This window comes from Mus caroli, unplaced genomic scaffold, assembly GCF_978045245.1.
Source record: "Mus caroli unplaced genomic scaffold, Mus_caroli_1 scaffold_18, whole genome shotgun sequence".
Classification (NCBI taxonomy): domain Eukaryota; kingdom Metazoa; phylum Chordata; class Mammalia; order Rodentia; family Muridae; genus Mus; species Mus caroli.
In genome coordinates, this window is record NW_028227273.1 from 14,815,878 (window position 1) to 14,840,646 (window position 24,769).

General features: G+C 40.7%; 1 protein-coding gene and 1 pseudogene across 2 annotated transcripts in view; one reads left to right on the forward strand and one right to left on the reverse strand.

The window, feature by feature from the left end:
* Positions 1-409: 409 nt before the first annotated feature.
* The window catches only part of Hnrnpll (heterogeneous nuclear ribonucleoprotein L like), a 33,172-nt gene continuing 8,812 nt past the window's right edge, over positions 410-24,769 (forward strand). The window contains exons 1-8 of one of the 2 annotated variants that reach the window (XM_021149197.3): positions 413-1,064; positions 9,548-9,666; positions 12,543-12,780; positions 13,514-13,599; positions 14,547-14,643; positions 14,729-14,801; positions 19,036-19,107; positions 24,351-24,568. In XM_021149197.3, coding sequence (XP_021004856.1) covers positions 696-1,064; positions 9,548-9,666; positions 12,543-12,780; positions 13,514-13,599; positions 14,547-14,643; positions 14,729-14,801; positions 19,036-19,107; positions 24,351-24,568 — 1,272 coding nt within the window. In that variant the 5' untranslated portion in view covers positions 413-695. Of the gene's footprint in view, positions 1,065-9,547; positions 9,667-12,542; positions 12,781-13,513; positions 13,600-14,546; positions 14,644-14,728; positions 14,802-19,035; positions 19,108-24,350; positions 24,569-24,769 lie in introns of both variants that reach the window. The other variant, XM_021149198.3, reaches the window with a different exon arrangement.
* On the reverse strand, positions 8,680-9,505 carry LOC110283741 (phospholipid hydroperoxide glutathione peroxidase GPX4 pseudogene; annotated as a pseudogene).

A 24,769-nucleotide genomic window follows, 5' to 3' on the forward strand; every position in this document is an offset into this window, starting at 1 on the left:
CCAGGTCTCCCTCATCTTTTTAAAAGGAAGAAGAAAAGCATTCAAATTAGCGGGAAGGCGGTTAACACCCACAGCTCCGACTCTGCCGAACGCACCGCCGGCTCGTCACATTCACCCGGTATCTCAGCGGCGGCCAGGGCCTAACAGCGCTAACCGCCGCGGGGCTGCAACCGCTGCGGAACCGCGCGCAGCGGGCGTTGCACGGTCCAGACCGGAGCCTAGCGAGGGATCAGGCTGGGATTCTGACGAGCAGTTCTTCCAGCCAATTGGAAGCCAGATCGACTTTCCCTCTTCCAATAGGAGGCGTAAGTTCGGCAAGGGGGCGGAAACTCTAGGGCCCTGGATCCCATCCCGCCCGGCGGCAGTCAAGGCGGGGTGGAGGCTCCGCCTGAGCGGCGGGGAGCGGATCAGGGAGGAGGGAAGACCGGAAGCCACGGCCCGGCCCCATCCTTACTTTCGCGTCCCCCCCGGGGCTGGGAGCCGCGAAGCTGGCGGAGGGAGAGGCTGGAGGCTGGCTGGGAGATAAAGGGAAGCGTCCCCTCAGCCCGCGCTCTCTTCTCAGTCACGGGCTCCTGGAGCGCGCCGCGGAGGACGCCGGGCCCGTTCAGACCCGCGCCGAAGAGGCGCAGCCCGCGGCGGGGACCGATCGGCGACATCTGAGGCCCGTCTCCCGCGCCGTCCCCACCGCCGCCGCCATGTCCTCCACCTCCTCCTCCTCCCCCAAGGAGGAGACGTACGAGGAGGACCGGGAGTTCGAGAGCCAGGCCAAGCGCCTCAAGACCGAGGAGGGAGAGATCGTCTACTCGGCCGAGGAGAGCGAGAATCGCCAGGAAGCGACGCCTCAGGCGGAGAGCGATAGCGACAGCGGCGGAGCCGACGGAGGCGACGGAGACGGAGGCAGCGGCGGCGGCGGCGGCGGCGGCGACGGCGAGGAAGGCGAAGGTGGAGAAGAAGGCGACGGCGACGAAGGCGACGAAGGAGACGGCGATGAGGGAGGGAGCGGCGGCGACGAAGGCGGCAGCGGCGGTGGTGGCGGTGGCCCTCGGAGCATGCCCCTGTCCACGGTAACAAAGCGCGGCGCCGCGCCGCGTCCCTCCAGCAGGGCCCGGCGGCGGGGGTTCGGCCTGGCCGCCTTTGCCGCTGCGTGCACGCCGAGCGCGGCGCTGGCGACTCGGGCTGATTCTTTTCTTTATTGCCCACGCTCCCCGAATCCCGAATGCCGGCTTTGGGTGGGCTTGGGGTGCCGGGTCTCCCGGAGTCCGGGCCCTGAACTTGGGGAGGGTAAGCGGGGTGGGGGCGGCGGGGGCGGGCGGGTGTCGCTTCCGCTCCGGGAGGCTGCCCGCGCGCCCTCGGCGGGATCCGCTCTTTGTTAGTTGAGCAACTCCGAGGCTGTGCTGGGGACCCGGCCTCCCCGACCCGCAGCATCCTCACGCTGGGCAACCATAACGGGAAGGCTCTCGTGGCCTCGTCTCCGTGGAAGCCGCGATGAAATGACAAATTGCGCCCTCGTGCTCTCCCCGTAGTTTAGCCCTCGCTAGTTTAACATCTTTCTATCGAAAAGGCTTTGTGGGCATGAGGTTCATTCAGGCCAGGCAATGACCAAGACAGTTTCCTGTTACAGAAATGTGTGGGCAGGTGATCTAAGTGTGTGTGTGTGTGTCCCTGCTGTCAAATAAAAGGTGTTAAGATGACGAGAGTTCTCCATTGGTAATGTACTTCAAGTTTGTCCCCCACAGAAGGAAATGAATGCAGAGCTGTGGGAATTCAGTCACACATTCCTTGAATCCTCCTTTATCAGAAACGTTTAGCCGGAGGCTGGAGGAATGTGGACAGCGCAACCCACAACTAAAGGTTCCCTGGAGACTTTAAGGAAACAAACCAATCCGAACGATTTTGACTCTTTTGGGGGCCTTTAAATGGTCTTGACGACTTAAGATATTATTTAAACATTTAATACATTTGAGAACAAGTCTTAGAAGAAGTTGACGAAGTTATGCACATCTTTCAAAAATTAAGGTGTTCCAACCCTTTTTAATCGGAAGCCGCTTATCTTTCAAAAGTTCGAATTTTTATTGGTCTAGCTTAAATTAAAAAAAAAAAAATTAGTTACATGTATGGGTTCACAGCAAGTACCCATGACAGCCTCGTAAGGTTTTAGTACTCCCTAGAGGTAGAGTTACAGGTAGTTTCATTGCGACTCACCAGATTCCAGTGCTGGGAGTCAAACTCTTGGGCTCACTTTGCAAGAGCACTGTGTGCTTTTTGGATGAGCTCTTTCTTCAGCTCCTGTTTGAGTAATAATAAAAAAAAAATTAGTCATTTGTGTTGTGTGCTTTGGAGCATGCAGGCGAGTGTGGAGGTCAAAGGACACAGCTACTTCCAATCCTGTGAGTCCTGGCAGACATTCACCACCTGAGCCACCTCACTGGCCCAGTGGGAATTTTTATGTAAAAATTCGGATAATTAGAAAAGTAAAATGTGATGGGTAAATTTGACCATATCTTTTTTTAAAGGAGTCTTTTTTTCTTGTTGTCACTTTACGGACACAACTGGTTCTTGGCCTTCTTCTGGTCAAGGTCAAGCATTGGTTCCTTGCAGTTATTTGGATTTTTCTGTCAAGCTTTTTGAGATCCTCAGAATATAACTTGGAAGTATGAATAAAGGAGATGATTTTCTTAGGGATTCTTAAGATCATAATCAAATATTGTAAGATTTAGAAATAGGAATGTTACAAAAGATGTTTTGCCAAAAGCCTTGGTTGTTTGTGCAACACTATGAAATGACTCTTAAGTGTCTTGGAAAGATTCTTAAAGCAGTTGGCAGGAGAGACGGATGGCTCAGTGGGGAAAAGTGCTTGCTAACGCCTGAAAACCTACAGTTTCAGTTGCCAGAGCCCTTATGGTAGACGGTGTCCTGACTTGTATATGAACTACTTGGTGTGCACACACATATACATGTGTTCACACACACACAAATTTTGTTTCAAAAATAGTTAACGTTATTTTTGAATGCTAGTGAGTAACGTAAGTCAAGCAGTGGAAGTGGCTGGCATTGGTCATGGTCAGGAGTCTAGTTTTAGCATATAGTTTTTGTGACCTCGAGAAAGATTTCTTAGTCTGTAAAATATGAACGTTGGACTGTACATGCTTTCCTTACGTGAAGCTGAAGTTAATTAATCCACGCAGCTTTTAAAAAAGATTTTATTTATTTTATGTATGTTAGTACATTAGTTGTCTTCAGACGCACCAGAAGAGGGCATCAGATCCCATTACAGATGGTTGTGAGCCACCATGTGGTTGCTGGGAATTGAACTCAGGACCTCTGGAAGAGCAGTCAATACTCTTAGCCACTAAGCCATCTCTCCAACCCTAATGCAGCTTTTAAATGTCCAAGACAGGAACTAATGTGTGTAGTTATAAATTCAAATGGTTGTTCATCTCGCTGTGGTTAAGGCAAGCTGCTCTCATTTTGCTGTTTAGCTAGAGCGAGGGCTGTAGCTTGATGTTAGCGGTGGGTTACTTGACTAGCATGTGAAATTGTTTCTGACCCTATCGACCCTCCTCCCCAATAATTTGTAAATTTAACAGTCGAATTGATAGGCTAATGTGAAGTGTAATGAAGGCTCATGTTTTTCCATTTTCAAACATTTTATAAAGATTTATTTTTATTTTATGTACGTTGATATTTTTGCCTTTGTGTATGCCTGTGTGAGGATGTCAGATCACTTGAAGCTCCGTTATAGACAGTTATGAGCTGCTATGTGGGTGCTGGGAATTGAACCTGGGTCCTTTGGAAGAGCACACAGAGAGATGAACAGCAATTTGAATTTATTATAACTCATACATTGTTCCTGTCTTGGACATTTAAAAGCTGCATTAGGGCTGGAGAGATGGCTCAGTGGCTAAGAGCACTTACTGCTCTTCCACAGGTCCTGAGTTCAATTCCCAGCAACCACATGGTGGCTCACAACCATCTGTAATAAGATCCGACGTTTCTTTTGGTGTGTCTGAAGATAGCTAGTGTACTAACATACAAAAAAAAATACTTTTTTTAAAAAAGCTGCATTAATTAGTTCTGAGCCATCTCTTGAACCCCCCCTTTTCAAAATTTTTTCCTTGTAATTTTCAGTACCATTTTGAAACCATTGCAGCTATGAAACATTGTATATAATTAAGGTATAGAGTCTAGTACTTCATCATGTTGAAATACAGTTTATATTTAATTGAAGAGTTTAGCTCAACTTAAGTGGTCCTTAGCCTATAGAAGAAATAAATACATCTGTAGTCAAACTGTTAGAATAAATGCAGATTAGGCACAGTAATGATCTATCTATTTAACTCTAATTGGAAATTTGTGAAGTGAAAAGATTTAAAGGATTCATACTCTTGACTTTTCTTGATTTAATAACTAAGTTTCAAGAAGAACCTGAGTAAGTGGTAGCAGTGGTGTCAGTGTTTGAAGAAGTATGAAGGCTGGGTTTGGTGCATACCTGTAATTCCAGTACGTGGGGAGCATTGCTGTGGAGCTCACTTGAACAAGACTCTGGAGAGAGGAGGGGAAGTGGGAGGGAAAGGAGAGGAGGAAGAGAAGGAGAAGGGGAGGTGGTAGGATTGAGATTGATTGATTTGAATGGTTTGGATTGGACAAATAAGTTAGCCTTTCATGGTCTACTGTACTTTTCATAGAGCAAAACTCCCAGGGTGTTTGATTCATTTGGTTTCACTCTTGCACAAAGCTTCATTATGAAGGTTCATGCCGTGTTTTATAGTTACTTCATTCTTGTGGAATAAAGGGCATATGATTTTTAAAATTTATTTTTGAGACGGTCTCACTGTATAGCCTTGACTGACCTGGGACTTGATCCACTGCCTCTGCCTCCTGTGTGCCACAGTGCCTTACCAATTTATTTTTTATTGTGTATTTGTCTGCCTGTCACTGTACATGCCTAGTGCCTATGGAGGTCAGAAGAAGGCCACTGAGTCCCTGGAATTGGAGTTACAGATGGTTGTGAGACACCATATGTCACTGGAAACTGAACCTGGGTCCTCTTTAGAAGCAGCAGTGCTAAGCCATCTCTCTGGGCCCCATAAGTAGCAGACATACTATCTTAAATTTAGCAGACCTAATCTTCAAGCTTATTGTTTCTATATCTTTTTTAATTTTAAGAAACTGGACCTTCATATGTGATGGCTTCACTTACCAAAACAATTTATTTACCAAAAGTAAATTAAGGTAGAGTGTCATTTTGAAGATCAAGTTTTTCAAGTACTGTATTCCACTAGTGAGTAAACAGACAAATCAAAGATTGAGTGGCAGCCAGGCAGTTATAGTCTAGCTACTCAGGAGGTTAAAAGTCTGGGGGATAGCAGGAGTCTAAGAGATCAAAACCAGGCTGGACAATATGGTGAAGTAGTATTTAAAACCAAAGCTAAGAGCCAGGTACAGTGGCACATGTCTGTAATCCCAGGAATTTTGATACTTCTAAGTGGACGGAGGCTAGAGGTTAGTCTGGGCTACAGAGCCATCTCAGAAAGCCAAGAAAGGTCAGGAATACCGTAGCAGTTGGGAAGGGGCAGGATAATCACTAGTTAAAGGCTAGCCTTAGCTGCATAATGAATTTGAGGCTAGCCTGGGCTCTAAGATACTGCCCAAATAACAGTAACTACAAAATTGCCCAAATAGAAAGTCCCAAAAGGAAAGAAGATTCCCAGACAGCCAGAAATCATATAAGTTAGTTAACTTGTTTCCTAATAAGGTAATTGGAGTTTTCACATTTCAGTGAGTAGACTCATAAGGTAGTGAAACAGTAAAATGGACCAAGATTTCCAAATGGAAGACTGTAGCCATATTGAAAAAAAAAAGTTTGTTTGGCTTGTGAGAATTTGTCCTGAGACTGCCCTTGAGTGGCTGTTGGTTAGCATGAGTATGACCAGACAGACAGTCCTGAGCCTGTTAGTGAGGACCCACTGAGCGTCCCTCCCTTAGAGTTTGACCCAATTTGTCCAAAGAAGGGATTGACAATTGTAAAAAACCAGACCAAAACAAAAAAAAAAACTGCTGTAGGAGATCAGGAAAGACTTAAAAATGATTTCTTAAGCTGGAGAAGTCATGCTACAAGTATTGATAGGTGCATAGCCTGGCCTTGAACCGTGGATGCTGGTGCTATGAGTGACGGGGTTGTGGGTGTTTGCTACCATATCCAGTTTAGTTGGTGTATAGGTAGGGATTGTCAGTAATCATTTACCAACTAGTTTAAAAATCAGGAACCAGGATAATGGTGTAAGACTCAGCAGTAGAGGCTTGCCTAGCATGAGAGAAGTGTAGTATTCCTCGGTGTCACAGCTGCCTGCCTGCCTGCCTGCCTGCCTGATTTTAGGGATAGGGAAAAGGCTGTGTACTGCAGCAGAGTTCAGATTTCTTATCACAGCCTTGTAACAGAGAAAATGGTGATGTAAGAAGAGTGGGGATGTAGCTAGATTTGTGCTTGCCCTGTTTGTGTGGAACTGGGTTTGGTTTCCTATACTGCATGTACAGGGTGTTTTGATGCATACCTATAATCTTAGCATGAAGATCAGAAGTTCAAGGTCATTTTCTTCTACACAGCAAGTTTGAAGCTAGCCTTGGATATATGAGAGCTTATTTTTAAAAAGTTATGGGGTAGAATAGAGGATAGAAAAAACAGCCTTGGGGAGAGTGGTAGAAATACATTTTTAAAAGATGAATTGTCAGCTTTTCAGTTGGAAATAACAAATAACTGGAAATTTAGTTGTTTTAAAGTGAATGATAGAAAGTTTTTGTGAGCCGGGCGTGGTGGCACATACCTATAATCCCAGGACTTGGGAGGCAGAGGCAGGTGGATTTCTGAGTTTGAGGGCAGCCTGGTCTACAGAGTGAGTTCCAGGACAGCCAAGGCTACACAGAGAAACCTTGTCTCAAAAAATCAAAAAATGGAAAAAAAAAAAGAAAAAAGAAAAAGAAAGTTTTTGTGTTAAAGATGGGTATGTCAGAGTAGCATATTCCCCAGAAATAAGGTTAATGAGTTCTGGGCTAGCCAGGGCTACATCGTAAGACCCTGTCTCAAACAGCAGGATGTCTGGGTATGTAATTAAAGTTAGAGAAGTACCAAGGTAGATAATGTACGGATCATAGATTGAGTGGGAATAAGGGCGTGCGCGGAGTATGACATTTTTTGCCTTGAGATTGAGAAAATCACCTTTCTTCCAGATACTATATTATATTTAGTATCTCTAGTTTTTCTTTTATAAGTTGTTTTAAATTTTTTCCTTGACACAATATTGGTACGTATTTGTGGGCCACAGAGTTGTGATTTGTATATAATATGTAGACCAAATCAAGGCAGTAACATTTTGTCCCTTAGCTTTTAGGGAATGACTTCCTGTACATAGTAAGTAAACTCTTCTGAGGGATTTTTAAAAATTTCTGTAATCCATTTTTGTGAGAAAGATCAACTTGAAAACTGGCCATCTTTTTTGTACTGTATTCGTCATAGTTAATATTCATGATGGGCAATTCTTAGAGAGAAATGGACAAAGCTAAGAGGCCTCTTCAAAAGTTACTGCCAAGATACAGTAAGAGGGAGGAGATTCTAGAGACACAAAAGGTGAATTCAGAAGGTGAATTTTATAATAGACTAAAAAGTGCAGTTAGATCCAATATGATAGACAGTTGGAAAAATATGAAAACACACTGTTAGGTTTACCTCACTGACTAATTTTTGTCTCATGAAGATGTCAAAGGTTATGTAAAAGATAGATCATCATTATTTGGAATGTTGAGCTAATTAAGGATGAAGTATTGTGATACTCACAACCCTGTTTCTTCAAGTTTAAGGGGGAGAGGGTCTAGCTAATATATTACGAAAAACAAAAAGGTATGAAAAACATCACTCAGCCGGGCGTGGTGGCGCACGCCTTTAATCCCAGCACTTGGGAGGCAGAGGCAGGCGGATTTCTGAGTTCGAGGCCAGCCTGGTCTACAAAGTGAGTTCCAGGACAGCCAGGGCTACACAGAGAAACCCTGTCTCGAAAAACCAAAAGAAAAAAAAAAAAAAAAAAGAAAAAAGAAAAACATCACTCATGAGCCCACCACTTACTTCAGTAAATAAAACATTGCCTGTCACCACATGTCCCTTCCAGGCTTGAGCACTTCTTAAAGAGATGTATGTATTTGTGCACATAGTTCCCTCCTTCCACTACTGTATGGGTTCTAGGTATCGGACATCTAGGGGATGGGTGGTTCTAGGTGCGGTGGCAAGTCAAGTGCCTTTTACCCATCAAGCTAAAACCTGCTATCTCAAGATCTTTCCTTTCCTTTCCTTTCCTTTCCTTTCCTTTCCTTTCCTTTCCTTTCCTTTCCTTTCCTTTCCTTTCCTTTCCTTTCCTTTCCTTTCCCTTTCTTTCTTTCTTTCTTTCTTTCTTTCTTTCTTTCTTTCTTTCTTTCTTTCTTTCTTTCTTTCTTTCTTTCTTTCTTTCTTTCTTTCTTTCTACATTTTATTCCCACAAGGCAGCCAGGGTGAAGCGCTGGACCTTCCTCCAGCGGAGATGCACGCCAGGTCCTCAGGACTGCCTCACCAGCGGGCTGGTTTTTAGGCAGACCGTCATGAGTGCCGGGGTGGAAGGCTCCAGGGGTCACAGGGCAGGGGTGTTCACACTTGTAGGGCTAAAGATAGCACGGCAGGTCCTCTATCAGCTGGGGCTCCTCCATGGGACCGTAGTGCTTCACCACGCAGCCTGCAGCCGTTCTTACCGATGAGAAACTTGGTAAAGTTCCATTTGATGGCATTTCCCAGCATGCCCCTGCCCTTGGGCAGGACTTTCATCCATTTCCACAGTGGGTGGGCATCGTCCCCATTTACACAGATCTTGCTGTACATGTCAAACTTAACATCGTAGCCGGCTGCAAACTCCTTGATTTCTTGATTACTTCCTGGCTCCTGCCTCCCGAACTGGTTGCAGGGGAAGGCCAGGATTCGTAAACCACGCTCAGCATATCGGGCACGCAGATCGACTAGCTCTGAGTATAGTTTACATCGGTTTTGCCTCAGTGCGAGGCCACGCTGGTGATGATGCACATTAAACCCCTGTACTTTCCAGGCAGACCATGTGCCCGTTGATGTCCTTGGCTGAGAATTCGTGCATGGAGTGCGCACAGCGCCAATCATTGCGGGATGCACACATGGTGCCTGCCAGACCAGGCACAGCCCAAGATCTTTCTTTTTTAGAAATGAAAATTTCAGAGCCAGGCATATTCCAGAGTTTGAGACCAACCTGGTCTATACAGAGAAACCCTGCCTTGAAAAACCAAAGCTTGTAGGGCTGGGTGTGTGTGTAGGGGCTTACTAGAAATAAAAATTTCAAATCAAATTTCAATTTATTTTCAGGTCCTTCTGCTAACTTGTAATTTGGTATCTTTCTTTCTTTCTTTTTTTAATGTGTGTATGTGCTTGCTTTATAATGTAGAGTTGAATTTACTGACAAATGGAGTTTAGCCTTTTGAAGTTAATTGGAAATTGTTTTCTCTTCCCTAGGAGGGAGGTGGAAGTCATCATAAGGTTTCTGTTTCCCCTGTTGTCCATGTTCGAGGGCTCTGTGAATCTGTTGTGGAAGCTGACCTTGTGGAGGCACTGGAGAAATTTGGGACAATATGGTAAGGAGAGTGGGGACCTCATAGACACTGAAGATAATATGGGAGGGCGAGCCTCGCTTGAGCGCTGAGTTGCTTGTATGTGTTGTTTGCCTGTGTGTGCTCTTCTGTGGAAAGAACCCTTTATCCCCCTTTTTTCTTTTTTCTTTCTTTCTTTTCTTTTTTCTTTTTTTTTTTTTTTTTTATTTGAGAGGGGGCACTCCTCCCAAAGGAGGGCCAACTTGGAACTTGTATTTATCCCATCTCAGCCTGTTGAGTGCTAGGACTATAGGTGTCTGCCATGTTTGGAACCCCCCCTGCTCCCCCCCCCCCCGCCCGTTTTTTGTTTTTTTTTTTTTTACATTTCCTTATAGTGTGTGGAGGTGAGAAGACTCCCTCGAGCCAAGTCTCTCTACCTTGTGGGACCCAGGGGTTAAACTCAGCCCTAGGACTTAGATGTACCCTTCAAGGAGAGGTCTCGCCAGCCCCACCTTTGGAGATTTCGAAGCTTGTTAGTACGTTTTGTGTTCCGGTGCTAGAGATTGAGCTCAGGCCTTTGTACATCCTGTACGTGCTAAGCAGACACTGCCACTGAGCCTTACACTTGTTTTTAGCCTCCCTGGGGTGATGTATAGGTGCTTGGTTTGATGCCATTCAACAAGTTTGTAGATAAAAGGTTTTATGGAATTGAGTTGGAAATATTGACTCCTCATGCTCTTTTGTGTTTCTTTTTGTTTGGCCTTTCTCATTAATTCTTTTTAAAGATTAAAAAAAAATGTTCACCAGGCTGATGAAGCATATGTTGAAATGTCGGTACCATTTAAATTCTCTTCTTGTCTTCATACAAAGTCACTGTCTGGTAACTCCTTGAGTTTGTGTCTAGTTAATGTCTTATTTTGGGTAGAGAAACTTTTTCTTTTTAGGAGGCAGGGTCTCTCTATGCATCCCTGGCTATCCTGGAACTTGCTGTGTAGACCAGGATGGCCCGGAACCCAAGGAACTCCATCTGCCTCTGCCTTCTGAATGCTGGGATCAAAAGTGTGTGCCACTACACCCAGCTAGCAAGCAGATTTATTATGACCAAATCTATAATAGGACAGTACCTTTTGTCGTTTTATTATTTAATTTTCTGTGTTTCTAAGGGGGCATTTTAATTTTTTTTTTTAATTTTTTTTTAAGATTTATTTTATTATTATATGTAAGTACACTGTAGCTGTCTTCAGACATTCCAGAAGAGGGCGCCAGATCTCGTTACAGATGGTTGTGAGCCACCATGTGGTTGCTGGGATTTGAACTCTGGACCTTCGGAAGAGCAGTCGGGTGCTCTTACCCACTGAGCCATCTCACCAGCCCATGGGGACATTTTTAACTTGCATCATCATTTATGTATCATATGAGAGACAACATTTATTCTCTTTTCGACTTGTTAATGTGTATGAGTGTTTTGTTTGCGTGTGTATTTATGGTTTCCACAGAGGTCCTAAAAGAGGGTGCTGCATTCCCAGGAACTGGGGTTACAGGTGATTGTGACTCACCATGTGGGTGCTGGGAATGAACCCTGGTCTTCTGCGAGAGTACTAAGTGCTCTGAATTGCAGAGCCATTTCACCACCACTGCCACCACCCTTTAAAAAAAAAACAGACCTGATTCCAGAGTTTATATTTTTTACATATAAAAAAACTTCAAAACTTTATTGAGGAATTTATTTCTATAAGAAATACTTCTTACTTACAGCTGTACTTACAGTTGCTATAGTTTTAAATCCAAGATCTGTTTTCACTGTTCAATTTTTAGTGATGTGGGTGGGGATAACTAGCTAGCCTCCTAAGTCAACACATATACTTAATAACATGCTCTGTGCTAGGCTCTGCTTCTGTCTTCTGAGGATATAAGGTTGGGTGTGGCAAGCTCTGAAGAAAACAAAGTAATAGCTATGTAGTGAGATCCTGTAGTGCCCCAGACTGCTTGCTAGGCAGTCTTGTTGATAATTCTCCAGTTTTTATAAATGAAGAAGGCAGTGGCTTGATGTGTGGGTGTGTTGTTTCGTTTTTTACTAACACGGCACTGTTTGTCAGTTTCTAACAAGCTGTGGGTCCTGGCTATCTCTTAAGCAGAGTAGTTTGCCTGCCTGGCTTGATGTGTTTGTTTTTTGATATGATTAAACCATGTTGATTGGAGTTTTCTTTTTCTTCCTTCTTTTTTTAAGACAGGGTCTTACTGTAGCCCTGGTTGGTCAGGAACTCACTGTGTAGACCAGGCTGACCTCAAATCAACAGAGATATTCCTGGCTTTGGCCTCTTGAGTGCTGGGATCTCTCCATTTGACATTCATTTTATCTATTAAAATATATTACCTCCTCAAAGGAATGCATTGAAAAGTAGATACCTCATCCTCCTGCTCATGGTTAAGCCATGATGATTGAGTTCTTCTCTTAAACGCGTTTTCATGGACTGTTCAGGGGTAAATTACTTTATGAACTTTGGTCAATCTGTGGTTGCTTCTAATTATCTGTTTTTAATAAAATAATATACAAACAATTAATTCTTAGTTACTGCTGTGTGGGTGTTTCTGATATTCCTTTTCTTTTCTTGAGACTGCCTGGCTGTGAACTTCTGCCTTCTGCCTTCTTCACTTTGAAGTGCTGAGATTACAGCTGTGCTCCCATACCCAGCTGTTCCTGATGTTTAATATGGGTTTTGCTTGCTGGCTCTGGAGTTTTATTTTAGTTTCTGTGTCTTGATGTTTTCTAATTGCTTTGCAGGAGGGGTATTAGTGATTGGTAATGGGATTGGGCTTGATTGAGTAGGGTATGAGATAAATAAGCTTTCCTTCGAGGAGATTAAAATCTGCTTTTACTTGACTGAGAATGATGTTGTATTTTGATATTTCTTCCTTTTCAGCTATGTGATGATGATGCCATTTAAACGACAGGCTCTCGTGGAGTTTGAAAATATAGATAGTGCCAAAGACTGTGTGACATTTGCTGCAGATGTGCCTGTGTACATTGCTGGCCAACAGGCTTTCTTCAACTATTCTACAAGTAAAAGAATCACGCGGCCAGGAAATACCGATGATCCATCAGGGGGCAACAAAGTCCTCTTGCTCTCTATTCAGAATCCTCTTTATCCAATTACAGTGGTATGTATTTCAGTAGAACAAGCTGCCTCGATAACAACTTGCCTATAGATTTCTTATCTGCCAACTAGTTTTTGTTTTTGTTGTTTTCCTTTGTTTTGAGACACATTTTCATTATGTAGCCCTGGCTGGCCTGAAGCTTGCTATGTAGACCAGTTTGGTTTGGAACTTAAAGAGATCTGCCTGCCTTTGCTTCCCAGGTGCTAGAATTTAAGATGTGCAGCAACATGCTTAGATAATTTTTTTAATATTTATTTTTATTTCTTGTGTATGGGTGTTTTGCCTGCATGTATGTCTGTTCACCAAATGTGTGTAGTCCCCTTGAGCCATAAGAGAGCAGCATAAATCCCCCAGACCTGGAGCTACAGATGGCTGTTGGCTGCTGTGTTGCTGGAAACCCAGCCAGGGTCTGAGCTGCCTCTATCTAGCCCAGTGGTTCCCGGTCTTTCACAGGGTCGCATATCAGAGATTTACATTGTGATTCTCAACAGTAGCAAAATTACAGATATGAAGCAGCAATGAAATAATGTTATGGTTGGGAGTCAACACAGTGTGAGAAACTGTGTTAAAGGGTCACAGCATTAGAAGCAAATGAGATCCTCTTTTGAAAAGTTTAGTAATTAAGAGAAATGATGTCTAGTAAAGTTTTACTTTTTAGATAAAACAAAATGGAATATAATTTTAATGTTTTTCTAAATATAAAAAATGAATAAATATACTTTTTTTTTCTTCATAGGATGTTCTTTATACTGTATGCAACCCTGTTGGAAAAGTACAGCGCATTGTTATCTTCAAGAGAAATGGGATACAAGCAATGGTTGAATATCCTTTATTTGTAAATGTGTTACTGATGTATAGAACTGTTTGTAATTCATATTGATATCTTTTTTTTTTCTTCTTGAGCATTTTTAGGCAAGTGTTGTATTTTCATCTTAGAGCAGTCTTTAAGTTTGTTTGTTGTCTTATTTTGAGATAGGGTCTTGTGTAACTCTGACTGGCCATTAGTTCAGAGATGGGCCATTTCTGAGTACTGAGATTAAAAGTGTGCACCACTGGGCTGGAGAGATGGCTTAGTGGTTAAGAGCACTGACTACCCTTCCAGAGTTCAATTCCCAGCAACCACATGGTGGCTCACAACCATCTGTAGTGGGATCAGATGCCTTCTTCTGGTGTGCCTGAAGACAGCAACAGTGTATTCACATGCATAAAACAAATAAATCTATGAATTTAAAAAAAAAAAAAAAAGAGGCAACCTTGCCAGGTTCCACATCTTTTTTTAAAAAAAAGTGTATACCACTGTGCCCTGCTTAAAAGATGAAACTCTAGTACTTATAGGGAATTTTACTATTTTGATAACTTTGTACCATAAAATAGTCCCCTAAAGTACTGAAGGTTGAGTCCATTGGCTCCACGCACTCGTCCAAGCACTCTGACCAATGTGTTACTTCCTTGGCCCTGTTCTTTAGAGTAAAATAATTTTCTGTTTCATAGTTATAGATTGCCCTTCACTAGGGGGATAGAACCTACTTCATTCTCTACTTTATAGACCTTCTAGTGATTTGGAAGGATTAATGTGGGTATGTTGGTCATGTTATATTTTGTGTTATCCTCAATCTTTAAAATCTTTATTAAATAAAGATTTACTTAGAAATTTTATTTGGGAAAACATTCTCAGAAACACAGTGTTGGTTATCTTTTTAGTTCATTAGGAGTGAAGCACAACTAAATTTAGGAATTCTTCAGCCTACATTTCCTTAATGAAGCCTTACGTTTGAGTCAGTCCTTTGCGCCCAGAAGGCTAAAGCAGCACTCAATGGAGCTGATATATATGCCGGATGTTGCACACTAAAAATTGAATATGCAAGGGTAAGCATTTCTTTTCAACAGTCTACCAAAGGAATATTTATACTTGGGTATTGAATTTAAACTTACGTATCTTCACTTTCCACAGCCAACTCGTCTAAATGTTATTAGGAATGACAATGACAGTTGGGACTACACTAAACCTTATTTGGGAAGACGAGGTAGGTATTTTACGAATTTTAGAATGTACTGAGATCTGCTGAGAAACTTTACAAGCAGTCGCATTCTTTTTTTTCTGAGATGAGCTAGTTAATTAAAATGAAAATCTTGTTGCTGAATGCTTTTGTTACAATGCTGGAAATTAACCTTGGACATTAGTGCCCCCTACTGGTACCTGCTGAGCTTATTTATATTTAGTTCAACAAGGAGCCCTCACATACAGGCACGCCCGCAGTTCAAGGACTTGCATTTCTCCAAGCAGCTCTCTCTCTTTGGAGGAGAGGAAACTGATTCAGAATATTCCTTACAAACTGCAGACTTGCACACTGCTTCTCTATGGAAAGGACTTTCCCCCAAGCTGGACGAGGCATTCAGAAGGCTAGAGGACTCCGGCAGGCTGACTCTACACTTCATCATGCACAACACCGGCATCAGCAAAGCCCTCTGAAAAACTCAGACTTGCAATTCACCTTGACTGCATACTACATGCATCATCAGCCCAAGTCTGTAAAGGACGACATTTAACAGTACTTCAGACTTGCATGGGATGAACACCATGATAGACTGTGCCCATTTATTCACGTTGTATGTATACTGATCGGATTTCCCTTAAGGTTCCAGTTGTAGAGTTTTCATTTATGAAAACTAGACTTTATGTAATGTTGTAAAGTTTACTGCCCATTGATGTAACTGTATTCAGCTTAGATTTTAAATTGTTAATTGGTTTTTAACCAGGGGTCAGTTTATCTACAGACCTTGGGGATTGATAATGCTTAACCAATTCACACAGACATTAAAGATCTGTGGGTAGAAAGGTGTGTGTTTGTCTGAGGAGAAACAGGTCAGTGGTGTAAAGCGCGTGCTTAGCGGGAATCCACCCTGTGTTTGGTCCTCAGCACAAAAAGTACACATTGTGGCATATAAGTTTACTTTGTTATTGTTTTTCCCTAATTATGAACATGAACAGAGGTTCTAACAAAATGAAAAGGTGCATTATATGTAAAAGATGTTTTTCTGTGTGGTTTGATTTTTGTAAGTGGTTGTTTATAAGTTGTCACATTTTGTAACAAAGGGTTTTTTTACTTATGTTAATTTGTGTAACCAGAAAATTTGACATTTCAAATGTAGGTGAAAATAACGTGTCCTTTTCAAGATAGAATATATCTAAACTTGATAAATCTGAATATTAAGAGCATTTCATTTGAAATGCATTTCCACCAGTAGCCTATAAATGCTAAATTTCACAAGCATAGATTTCACTGATAAATTGTTAAGTAACTGGTAATTTTGAAATATACAAATTAAAATGTCAATCTTGTAAAAACAAGGGGGCTTCAGTATTGGCTACATTTCAGCTACAATATTAACAGTGAACTCCATATTAGGAAAACCCTAGGTGGATGTGTCTGTAAAGTTAGCTAGAAACCACCGTCCAGAATACCTTGAGCAGTGCTCGATGGCCCATGTGCTTAGCCAAAGGAAGGAGAGTAAAACAGTGTGGGCCTTCAAGTGTTCAGACAGATACTAGGATTGACTACTTTTGCTCTCAGTTTCCAAGAAATCATTTCATCTTATGCATGCAATTGTAAATAGGCTTGTTTCATAAAATGTATTTTTGTTAGGCCCCCATTTTTGATACTTATGGAAATTTGCTTGGTTTATGCTTGATGCAGTTGAATCCAATACTGGAAACCAAATCCTTAGGAACTCAAACAAGAGGACATATGGTTGATGAGAAATCTCTCACTTCTGACCACTAACGGTTACTGAACACTACGTTTTCAATATAAACTTGCCTCGTCTGACTTACCTATCAACCTGCCTACCCACCCTTCCTTCCTTTTCTTTTTTTCTTTCTTGGAGGTGGGGGTGGGGGGGAGACTTTAGGACAGGGTTTCTCTGTGTTGCCCTGACTGTCTTGGAACTCATTCTGTAGACCAGGGTAGCCTTGAACTCAGATCTGCAGGCCCTTGCCTTCCGAATGCTGGATTAAAGGTGGGTGCAATTCTACCCAGCAAAACATTTATACATTTTAACATTGTGTATTCTTCTAATAGGTTTGAACTTTACACAAAGCCAACTTTTTTTTAAATGGAATTCTAGTTAGATAATTTATTTAGAAATGTATAAGCTAGATATCTGAAGAATAAAACATAATTAAGAAAAGTAAAATAAGTTTATATTTATGCTTTTAGGGAAAATACTCTTATTTTTCTAATTTATTATTGACAGGTAGCTTTCTTGCTAGACTTGCAGCTTATAAACAAAATTTCTGTAGTGATTTAAGCTTGACTCAAATTGACAGTTTATTAAAATTATTTGTTTGCTTTGCCCAAATACCTTTATGGAGAGCCAGATATGGTGGTGCATGCCTATAATCCCAGCACTTGGGAAACAGAGGCAAAGAAAGAGAAGTTTGAAGTCAACCTGAGCTATGTGAGACACTGTCTCAAAAACAAACAATAAATAAAAGGAAGACAAGATCTCCATATATCTTTACTATAAAAAAGCCTCATTAAAATACAATTTCATTTTTTATAACGTCATTACATTTTATTTTATTTTATTTTATTTTATTACAGAGACTCCTTAGTCTGAACAGTTAAATTCATGAAACCATTATGGTTCTTATAAGAAACGAGGAATTGAATTTGGTGGTTAGTGGTATCTACACAAGCAGACAGTTTAGCTTAGGAAATCAACAGACTGGATTAACTCAAGAGGACTGACACAAATATTGGGAAATGCTGGCATCCATGTTAATTTTTTTTTCTTACCCTGGAGAAGCTAAGTGGTTGAGTAGGTGAGGTCATGTTAAGTGATCAGAAGCATTTGGAAGGATGTTTTAAGTACTAAGTATACGGTCTTAAATACATTAGAATGGGAGTGGAAGATCAGTTCCTATTTGGTGTAAAAAATGATTTTCTTGAAACTTAGGTTATCTGTAAATGTAAAGAAAGAGAGTGAATGCCTTATTGCTGGTATTGGTTAAGCAGTGGCCAAAAGGGATGGGTAAGAGTTTGTTCGTTTGTTTAATCGAATAACTTGATGACCCCCCCTTTAGTCCCTTTCAGTGATATGATAGCTTGGTTAAAAGAGGTAATTAAAAATAGACTTCTGGGCCGGGCGTGGTGGCGCATGCCTTTAATCCCAGCAGAGGCAGGCGGATTTCTGAGTTCGAGGCCAGCCTGGTCTACAGAGTGAGTTCCAGGACAGCCAAGGCTACACAGAGAAACCTGTTTCGAAAAACCAAAAAAAAAAAAAAAAAAAAAATAGACTTCTGACATGAAAGTTAAAGCATTTCTCATCTTCCATAAACCTTGCTTGTTTAGGTGACTAAGGATATTTTGGGCACTATAATTCAATCAGCAAACTTCTAAAAGTATTATATGATGGTTTGAAATTTGCCAGCAGACACTAGAAGTCCTATTTTGGAAACCTGGAAGTAACTTTTTAAAAATGATCTTTCAAATAAGATTTGAGGAAATTGGCATGCCATTTTTGAAAATATAGCTAGAATAAAAATTATCTTTAGAGTATTGTAGTATTCTCATCCAATAATGTAGCCCCCTTGGTTAGGTTTATCTTGGTATTTAAACTCTGGAGGTTGCTCATACTTCTGCTTGATGTTACGGTCAATAGAACATGACCTATTTATGGTACAACATAAGCCAGTGATGTGCAAGTTCTCAGCTCTCAAGTCAGTAGGTGTTTGTAAATATGTGTATGTACATATAAAATACTCTGTGTTTACTGATTGTGAAACCATGTAATACAGGTTGTTGTTGGCTTATGCTGAAACTTCTTGAAAGAAGCCCACTTTGAAAATGTGTTGCTGTTGAAGCTAATAGTATGATTCAGGTACTGTCTTTCAAAGTACTGCACTTACAAGCTTGTTTTAAAGACATGTATTGGTAAAACGTCTGTACAGTGTCAAGCTCTAGCAGTGTGTACATTCACTTCCTGCAAAGCACCTAATCTTTTACATTTGAAAGTGTGATTGTATTTGGCATTTATCTAGAACATAATTTTCAGTGGAATTTGTTAGATAGAATTGTTTTCTTAAACCTTTGGTGTTTGTATTTAAATTGGATATGAATGGATGTTTAAAATTAACCAGGAGTCATATTTCTTTTATGAAGTATATGGATGTTTTGAATGGGTGTTTCCCATGTGAAAACTCTGTTAAGTACTTGGATCAAAATTGTTAAAACCATGTTTCTACTTTTGTGTCAGATAGAGGAAAGGGTCGCCAGAGACAAGCCATTTTGGGAGATCATCCTTCTTCGTTTAGACATGATGGCTATGGTAAGTCTGCCAAGGCAGAAGGAAGGTAGTATAGATCAATCGCGAGAATGTGTGCGTTTCTGATGGCGAGTGCTCTGTTTCTCGTCTGTGTCTTTTTTCCTTAGCTCCTAACCTCCTGTTGTAGTTTATTTCCAAGAAGTTGTCCAAAACCTTTGTTTTCTTAGGAAATTGATACATTAAATAATTTGTGAATAAATTGAGAGCTATTGGTTGGGGGGATTGGACTCTTGTTTGTTTGATTGATTGATTGATTGATTTTTGATTTGTAAGGAACTCTGGTTTAGAGGACCAGGAAGGGGTGTTACTGCTTAGTCGGTTTATTTTCATTTGGCAATTGGAAGAAGAATGGCTCTATTTATTATAGAGGCTCAGTTTTACAGTTGTTGTTTTGGCTTTAGTTAAATTTGTTTGTATTTAATTCCATTTTTGAAACCTCCTCTTACTCTTTGCTAGGTAGGAATTTTGATATTACAAAATTCAGAAGAATGGTTTTCTTTGAGAGAAATCTAGGCTTCAAATTATTCTTGAAAACAGAAGTTGAGAGTTGTTACTAAGCATTGTGTTAATTGACTGTACATTGTTTTAAAATATTTTTTAATTTTCAGGGGTTAGTTGTTGACTTTACATAGTCTATGCTTCAAAGTGGAAAAACTGTTCTTTTTTTTTTAAGGTGGAAGAAAGTTCAAGTTGATATGCTTTGTGAAGTGTTTAGATTTATCATACAGTCGGTGTTCTGTTTACAAATGATTTTCACATTTTATGACCATTCTTGGAGTTTTAGCTATTGGCTATATTTCCTTCTTTTAAATAAATTATTTTTATGTGTATGGGTATTTAGCCTGCATGTATATATATGCACAATGTATGTGCCTGGTGCATGTAGAGGCCAGAAGAGTGTATTGGATCTCCTGGAACTAGAGTTAGACAGTTGTAAGCCACCTGCATGTGGTGCTGGGAACTAAACCCAGGTCTTCTAGAACAACAACCAGTGTCTTCTTTAAAACTTGAAAAATGTATTTTGTATGTCTAGGATAAAATTTCAATGTTTCTTAATAATCTGTATGGTAGAGAAAGTTGAAACACTTTTCTTGTTAAAACAGTAAGTGTTGTACAGTTTTTTTTAGAAAAAACATTTTTAATTAGCCGTGTGTGGTGGTGCACACCTTTAATCACAGCACTTGGAGGCAGAGGCAGGCGGATTTCTGAGTTCGAGGCCAGCCTGGTCTACAAAGTGAGTTCCAGGGCAGCCAGGGCTACACAGAGAAACCCTGTCTCGTAAAACCTCCCCCTCAAAAAAAACCCAAAACATTTTTAATTACATTTTTATTTTGTGTGGGCATGCCAGTGGATAGATAGATCAGAGGACTTAGTTCTCTTCCACCATGTGGTACCCAGGAATTGAACTCCGGTTGTTAGGCTTAGAGGCAGGCAAGCAGGCACCTTTTACCCATAGAGCCATCTTGCTGGCCTGGTGTGGTTTTGTTTGTTTGTTGTTTCTGTAGCTTAGGAATGTATGTATAGTTTTGTTTCTGCAGTAAAGAAGCCTGAGCAGAAGCCATTTATGCTATGTATTACAGAAGGATCGCATTATTTGTGGTGTTAAATGTGTTAATGGTAGTCACCTGAAGGCTAAAACCTGGTAAAACATTTGCCAAAGTAGCTGGAAAAATTGAAAAGGATAAGTGAGAAACAAGGAGCTGTTCTGTAGTGGTATTGAAACTGTTTCCTTAGTATTCTGTTATCACATATACTTTACAAAAAAGAATTAGGTAGACAAATAAATTAGATACTGTATTAGAACCTTTTACTTTAAAAAAAAGTCTGTTGTGATATTTATTGATACTTGATTTTGTTACTTATGAGTAAATTTTAAACTAAAGCTTGTGTAAAGAGAAGTGCGCAGTTTGGAGTGATAGGTGCTGAACAGGGAGCGTGGAGATGGTAGAGTGTTGCTCCAGGAATGGTTGTCTTGGGTTGTGTGGGTTCATCTGTTCTCAGCGACATCAGTAAGATACTGAACAGGGAGATGAATTTGTCTGCTTCCTAATAGAAGTAAGCACATGGGCTTAAGAGGTCAGAGACTGTAAAGAGGGGCTGGAGAGATGGCTCAGCAGTTAAGACTGCTCTGCCGGAGGTCCTGAGTTCAATTCCCAGCAACCACATGGTGGCTCACAACCATCTGTAATGAGATCTGATGCCCTCTTCTGGTGTGTGTCCAGAGACAGCTGCAGTGTACTCATATACATAAAAAATAAATAAGTACATCTAAAAAAAAAAAGCAAGATGAGGAAGTACGAAGAAGGGTGTGTCCTGGGAGTGCTGAGATTTTACAAATGTGCAGATCACAGCTGTGTCCCGGCAGAGCAGCTGTTAGGCCAGGCAGCTTTATTTGCATTTTGTGATCACATCATGGATGTTTCTAGGTATTGATCTAAAATAGGCAGGTGCATATTTTTAACTAGATTAAATTTATTCACTCCTCTATCATTGAATATATTTTATACTGTCACAGTTTTTTATTTATTTTCTGTGTAAAAGACATGGTCTCACTATTATATATATCTCCAGCTGGCCTGGAACTTACAGTGTAAAGCAGGCTGGCTTTGAACCATACTTCAACAGTGAGCTTCAAGCACTTGCATGTTGATGGCAGCATTTCTGGATATTACTCGTGGCTCACTATTTTGAAAGACAGGAAATGATTTCAGAATGTACATAATGTCATTTATATAGCATTTTCCCATGTAAGTTGATTATATGAAACATTAGTTTTTTTTAAAGCATCAAAATTTGCATGTTCTATGTAGGGCTGATAGCTATACACAACCGTCTAAATAATGTAGATATTTTAATTCTGGTGACTAATGGTCATAGTTAAAATCATATTTATTCTCTTGACTGGTTGTGGCTGTTAACCTGTATTCTATCAACGTTTATGAATTTTGTCCGACTCAAGCTTAGACGTTTGTAGTGCGTATCTGCTGCAGTTGTTTTTACTGTCCACTCAAGCTTAGATGTTTCTAGTGCGTATCTGCTGCAGTTGTTTTTACTGTCCACAGGGAAGGAATAGTAATGTTAGTGGAGGATCCCTGGCATAAGCAAATGCGTGTGGCAGAGAGACAGTATAATCTGAATACTGTCTCTGAAATGTTAATCAAAGTCCTTGATTCCTAGCAGGGGAAAAGGAAAAAAAGCTAATGATAAAATGAGAAAACAGCTTGAGATGTGGTCTTTACTGCACCTTAGTGTACCTTCTAGACTATGCTTCTGTAACCACTAACTTAGGAGAGCCCTAGATGTTTAGCATTTGTTTTTATTTAATTTATTAATTTATTACACAAGAGGATTCTTTTTTTAATATGTGTGCTTGCATGGGTTTGTGTACATCACATGTGCAGGTGCTGGAAGAGGCCAGAAGGTAGAAGATCCCCTGGAACTGAAGTGGTAGCCACTGTACTGTGCAATGCTTGACATGGGTACTGGGACCCGGCTAAACCCAGGCCCACCCACTCCATAAGAGCAGTGAGCTCTCCTGACTATTGGCCTCTCCTCAGCCCCTGGGTCTGTGTGTGTACTCTCAAGTCTCCATCTTAGTTGCTGCTTCTAGGTTCTTAATTGGTACCTCAGTTTCTACACAATTGTTCCATTCCATTCTGTTACACACTTAAGAAAAAGCTTGAAAATGAAATTGTAGATGCAAAAACCATAAAGCTTACAACTCTTAAATTTAGCAAGTTGATTCTGAAATTAAGAATCTCATGTTAAGAGGTATAGTGGCAGGGGGTGGTATTCCATTAGAATTTTTAATGTGTTTTACGTGTATGTCTGTGAAGGTTTTGGATTCCCTGGAACTGGTGTTACAGACAATTGTGAGCTGCCATGTAGGTGCTCTGGAAGAGCAGTCAGTACTCCCAGTCACTGAGCCATTTCTCCAGCTGCCTTTTTTTAAAAAAGGAAAACAGTGATTGCATGCCTGTGAGATGGATCAGTGGGTAAAGGCACTTGCTGCCAAGCCTGAAAACCTGAATTTGCTGGGGCATGGTGGCGCATGTCTTTAATCCCAGCACTTGGGAGGCAGAGGCAGGAGAATTTCTGAGTTCAAGGCCAGCCTGTTCTACAGAGTGAGTTCCGGGACAGTCAGGGCTATACAGAGAAACCCTGTCTCGAAAAACCAACAAAACGAAACTGAATTTGACTCTGGAACCCATATGGTAGAATAGACTCCTACAAGTTGTACTCTGTTTCTGCCTTTACCATAAGACACACATCACAGACACACGGGCACCCACATCCATGCCAAATGAAGTATTCATGGAGAATGATAGGACACCTGGGTATAGATGATGAGGTATTAACTAGTTCTAGTCTTTATTTTAATGAAAATACAATGTATTCAAGGAAACAACTTTTTGCAGAGCTGAAAATTATTTTTTTTTTCTTTTTGGTGGGGGCTTGTTTGAAACATGGTCTCTCACTTTGTAACTTTGGCTGGCTTCAAACTCAGAGAACCACTTGGCTCAGCCTCCTTAGTGTTGGGAGTAAAGCATGCACCGTCACATTGGCTTGAAAATGGTTTTTTTTTATATAAGGTATATGAAGGTAGTTTCTTATATTTGCTTATCTCTTATTCATTGAAAAGATAGGCAGTTTTTTTTTAATTGGAGATATAACTTATATACAGTGGAATTAATAGTCTTTATATGGTGGCTTTTTTTGTTGGTGTTCCTTTGTTCTCTTTTAAGAAGGATCTCATAACGTAGGCTGTCCTTGATGTAACTGAGGCTGGCCTTCAGTTCTGGGTCCTCTTGCCTTCCTAAGGATGGATTATAGGTGTATGTCACCATGTCTGGCTGAACTATAGCATCACATATATACATACATACACACATGCTTATATATTCTAAAGTTTTACACTGGCTCCCTCTATCCTATAGCCTAGTCTTAAACCTTTTGAAAATATAGATTTAGACTATTGTATTTATATAGGTATAGCTAAGTCTGTTGGATATGGTACATATAAATGCTGCTTTCCTGTATATATTTTAAGTATTTGTATACTTGAGGGTTTTTTGTTTGTTTTTGATATACATGAAACTAATTTCGAGAATTTAATTTGGGTTGGAGTACCTGCTTAGAATACACAAGGTCCTGGATTTTTATATGGGGAAGTGTAGCTACTAATTTTTGTAAATGAAAATATGTACATGTGTTTTACTTATTTATCATTTTGGTCCTTTTTACAGGATCGCATGGTCCGTTACTGCCTTTACCAAGTCGTTATAGAATGGGCTCTAGAGATACACCTGAACTTGTTGCCTATCCGTTACCACAAGCGTCTTCCTCTTACATGCATGGAGGAAGTCCATCTGGCTCCGTTGTAATGGTTAGTGGATTGCATCAACTCAAAATGAATTGTTCAAGAGTCTTCAACCTATTCTGCTTGTATGGAAATATTGAAAAGGTACATTTTATTTTTTACTTTATTTGAGTGGAATATCTAGTGGTAATTCAGAAAATACTACACATACTTGAATTAGGAACATCTTAATTCTTTCACTAACGACTCCTATAAGCTTAAAAACATGTATTAACTACAGAAATGGTAAGTGATCAGTAAAACTTAGATATTGCTAATCATCTGGTTAGTAATAAAAATATGTTT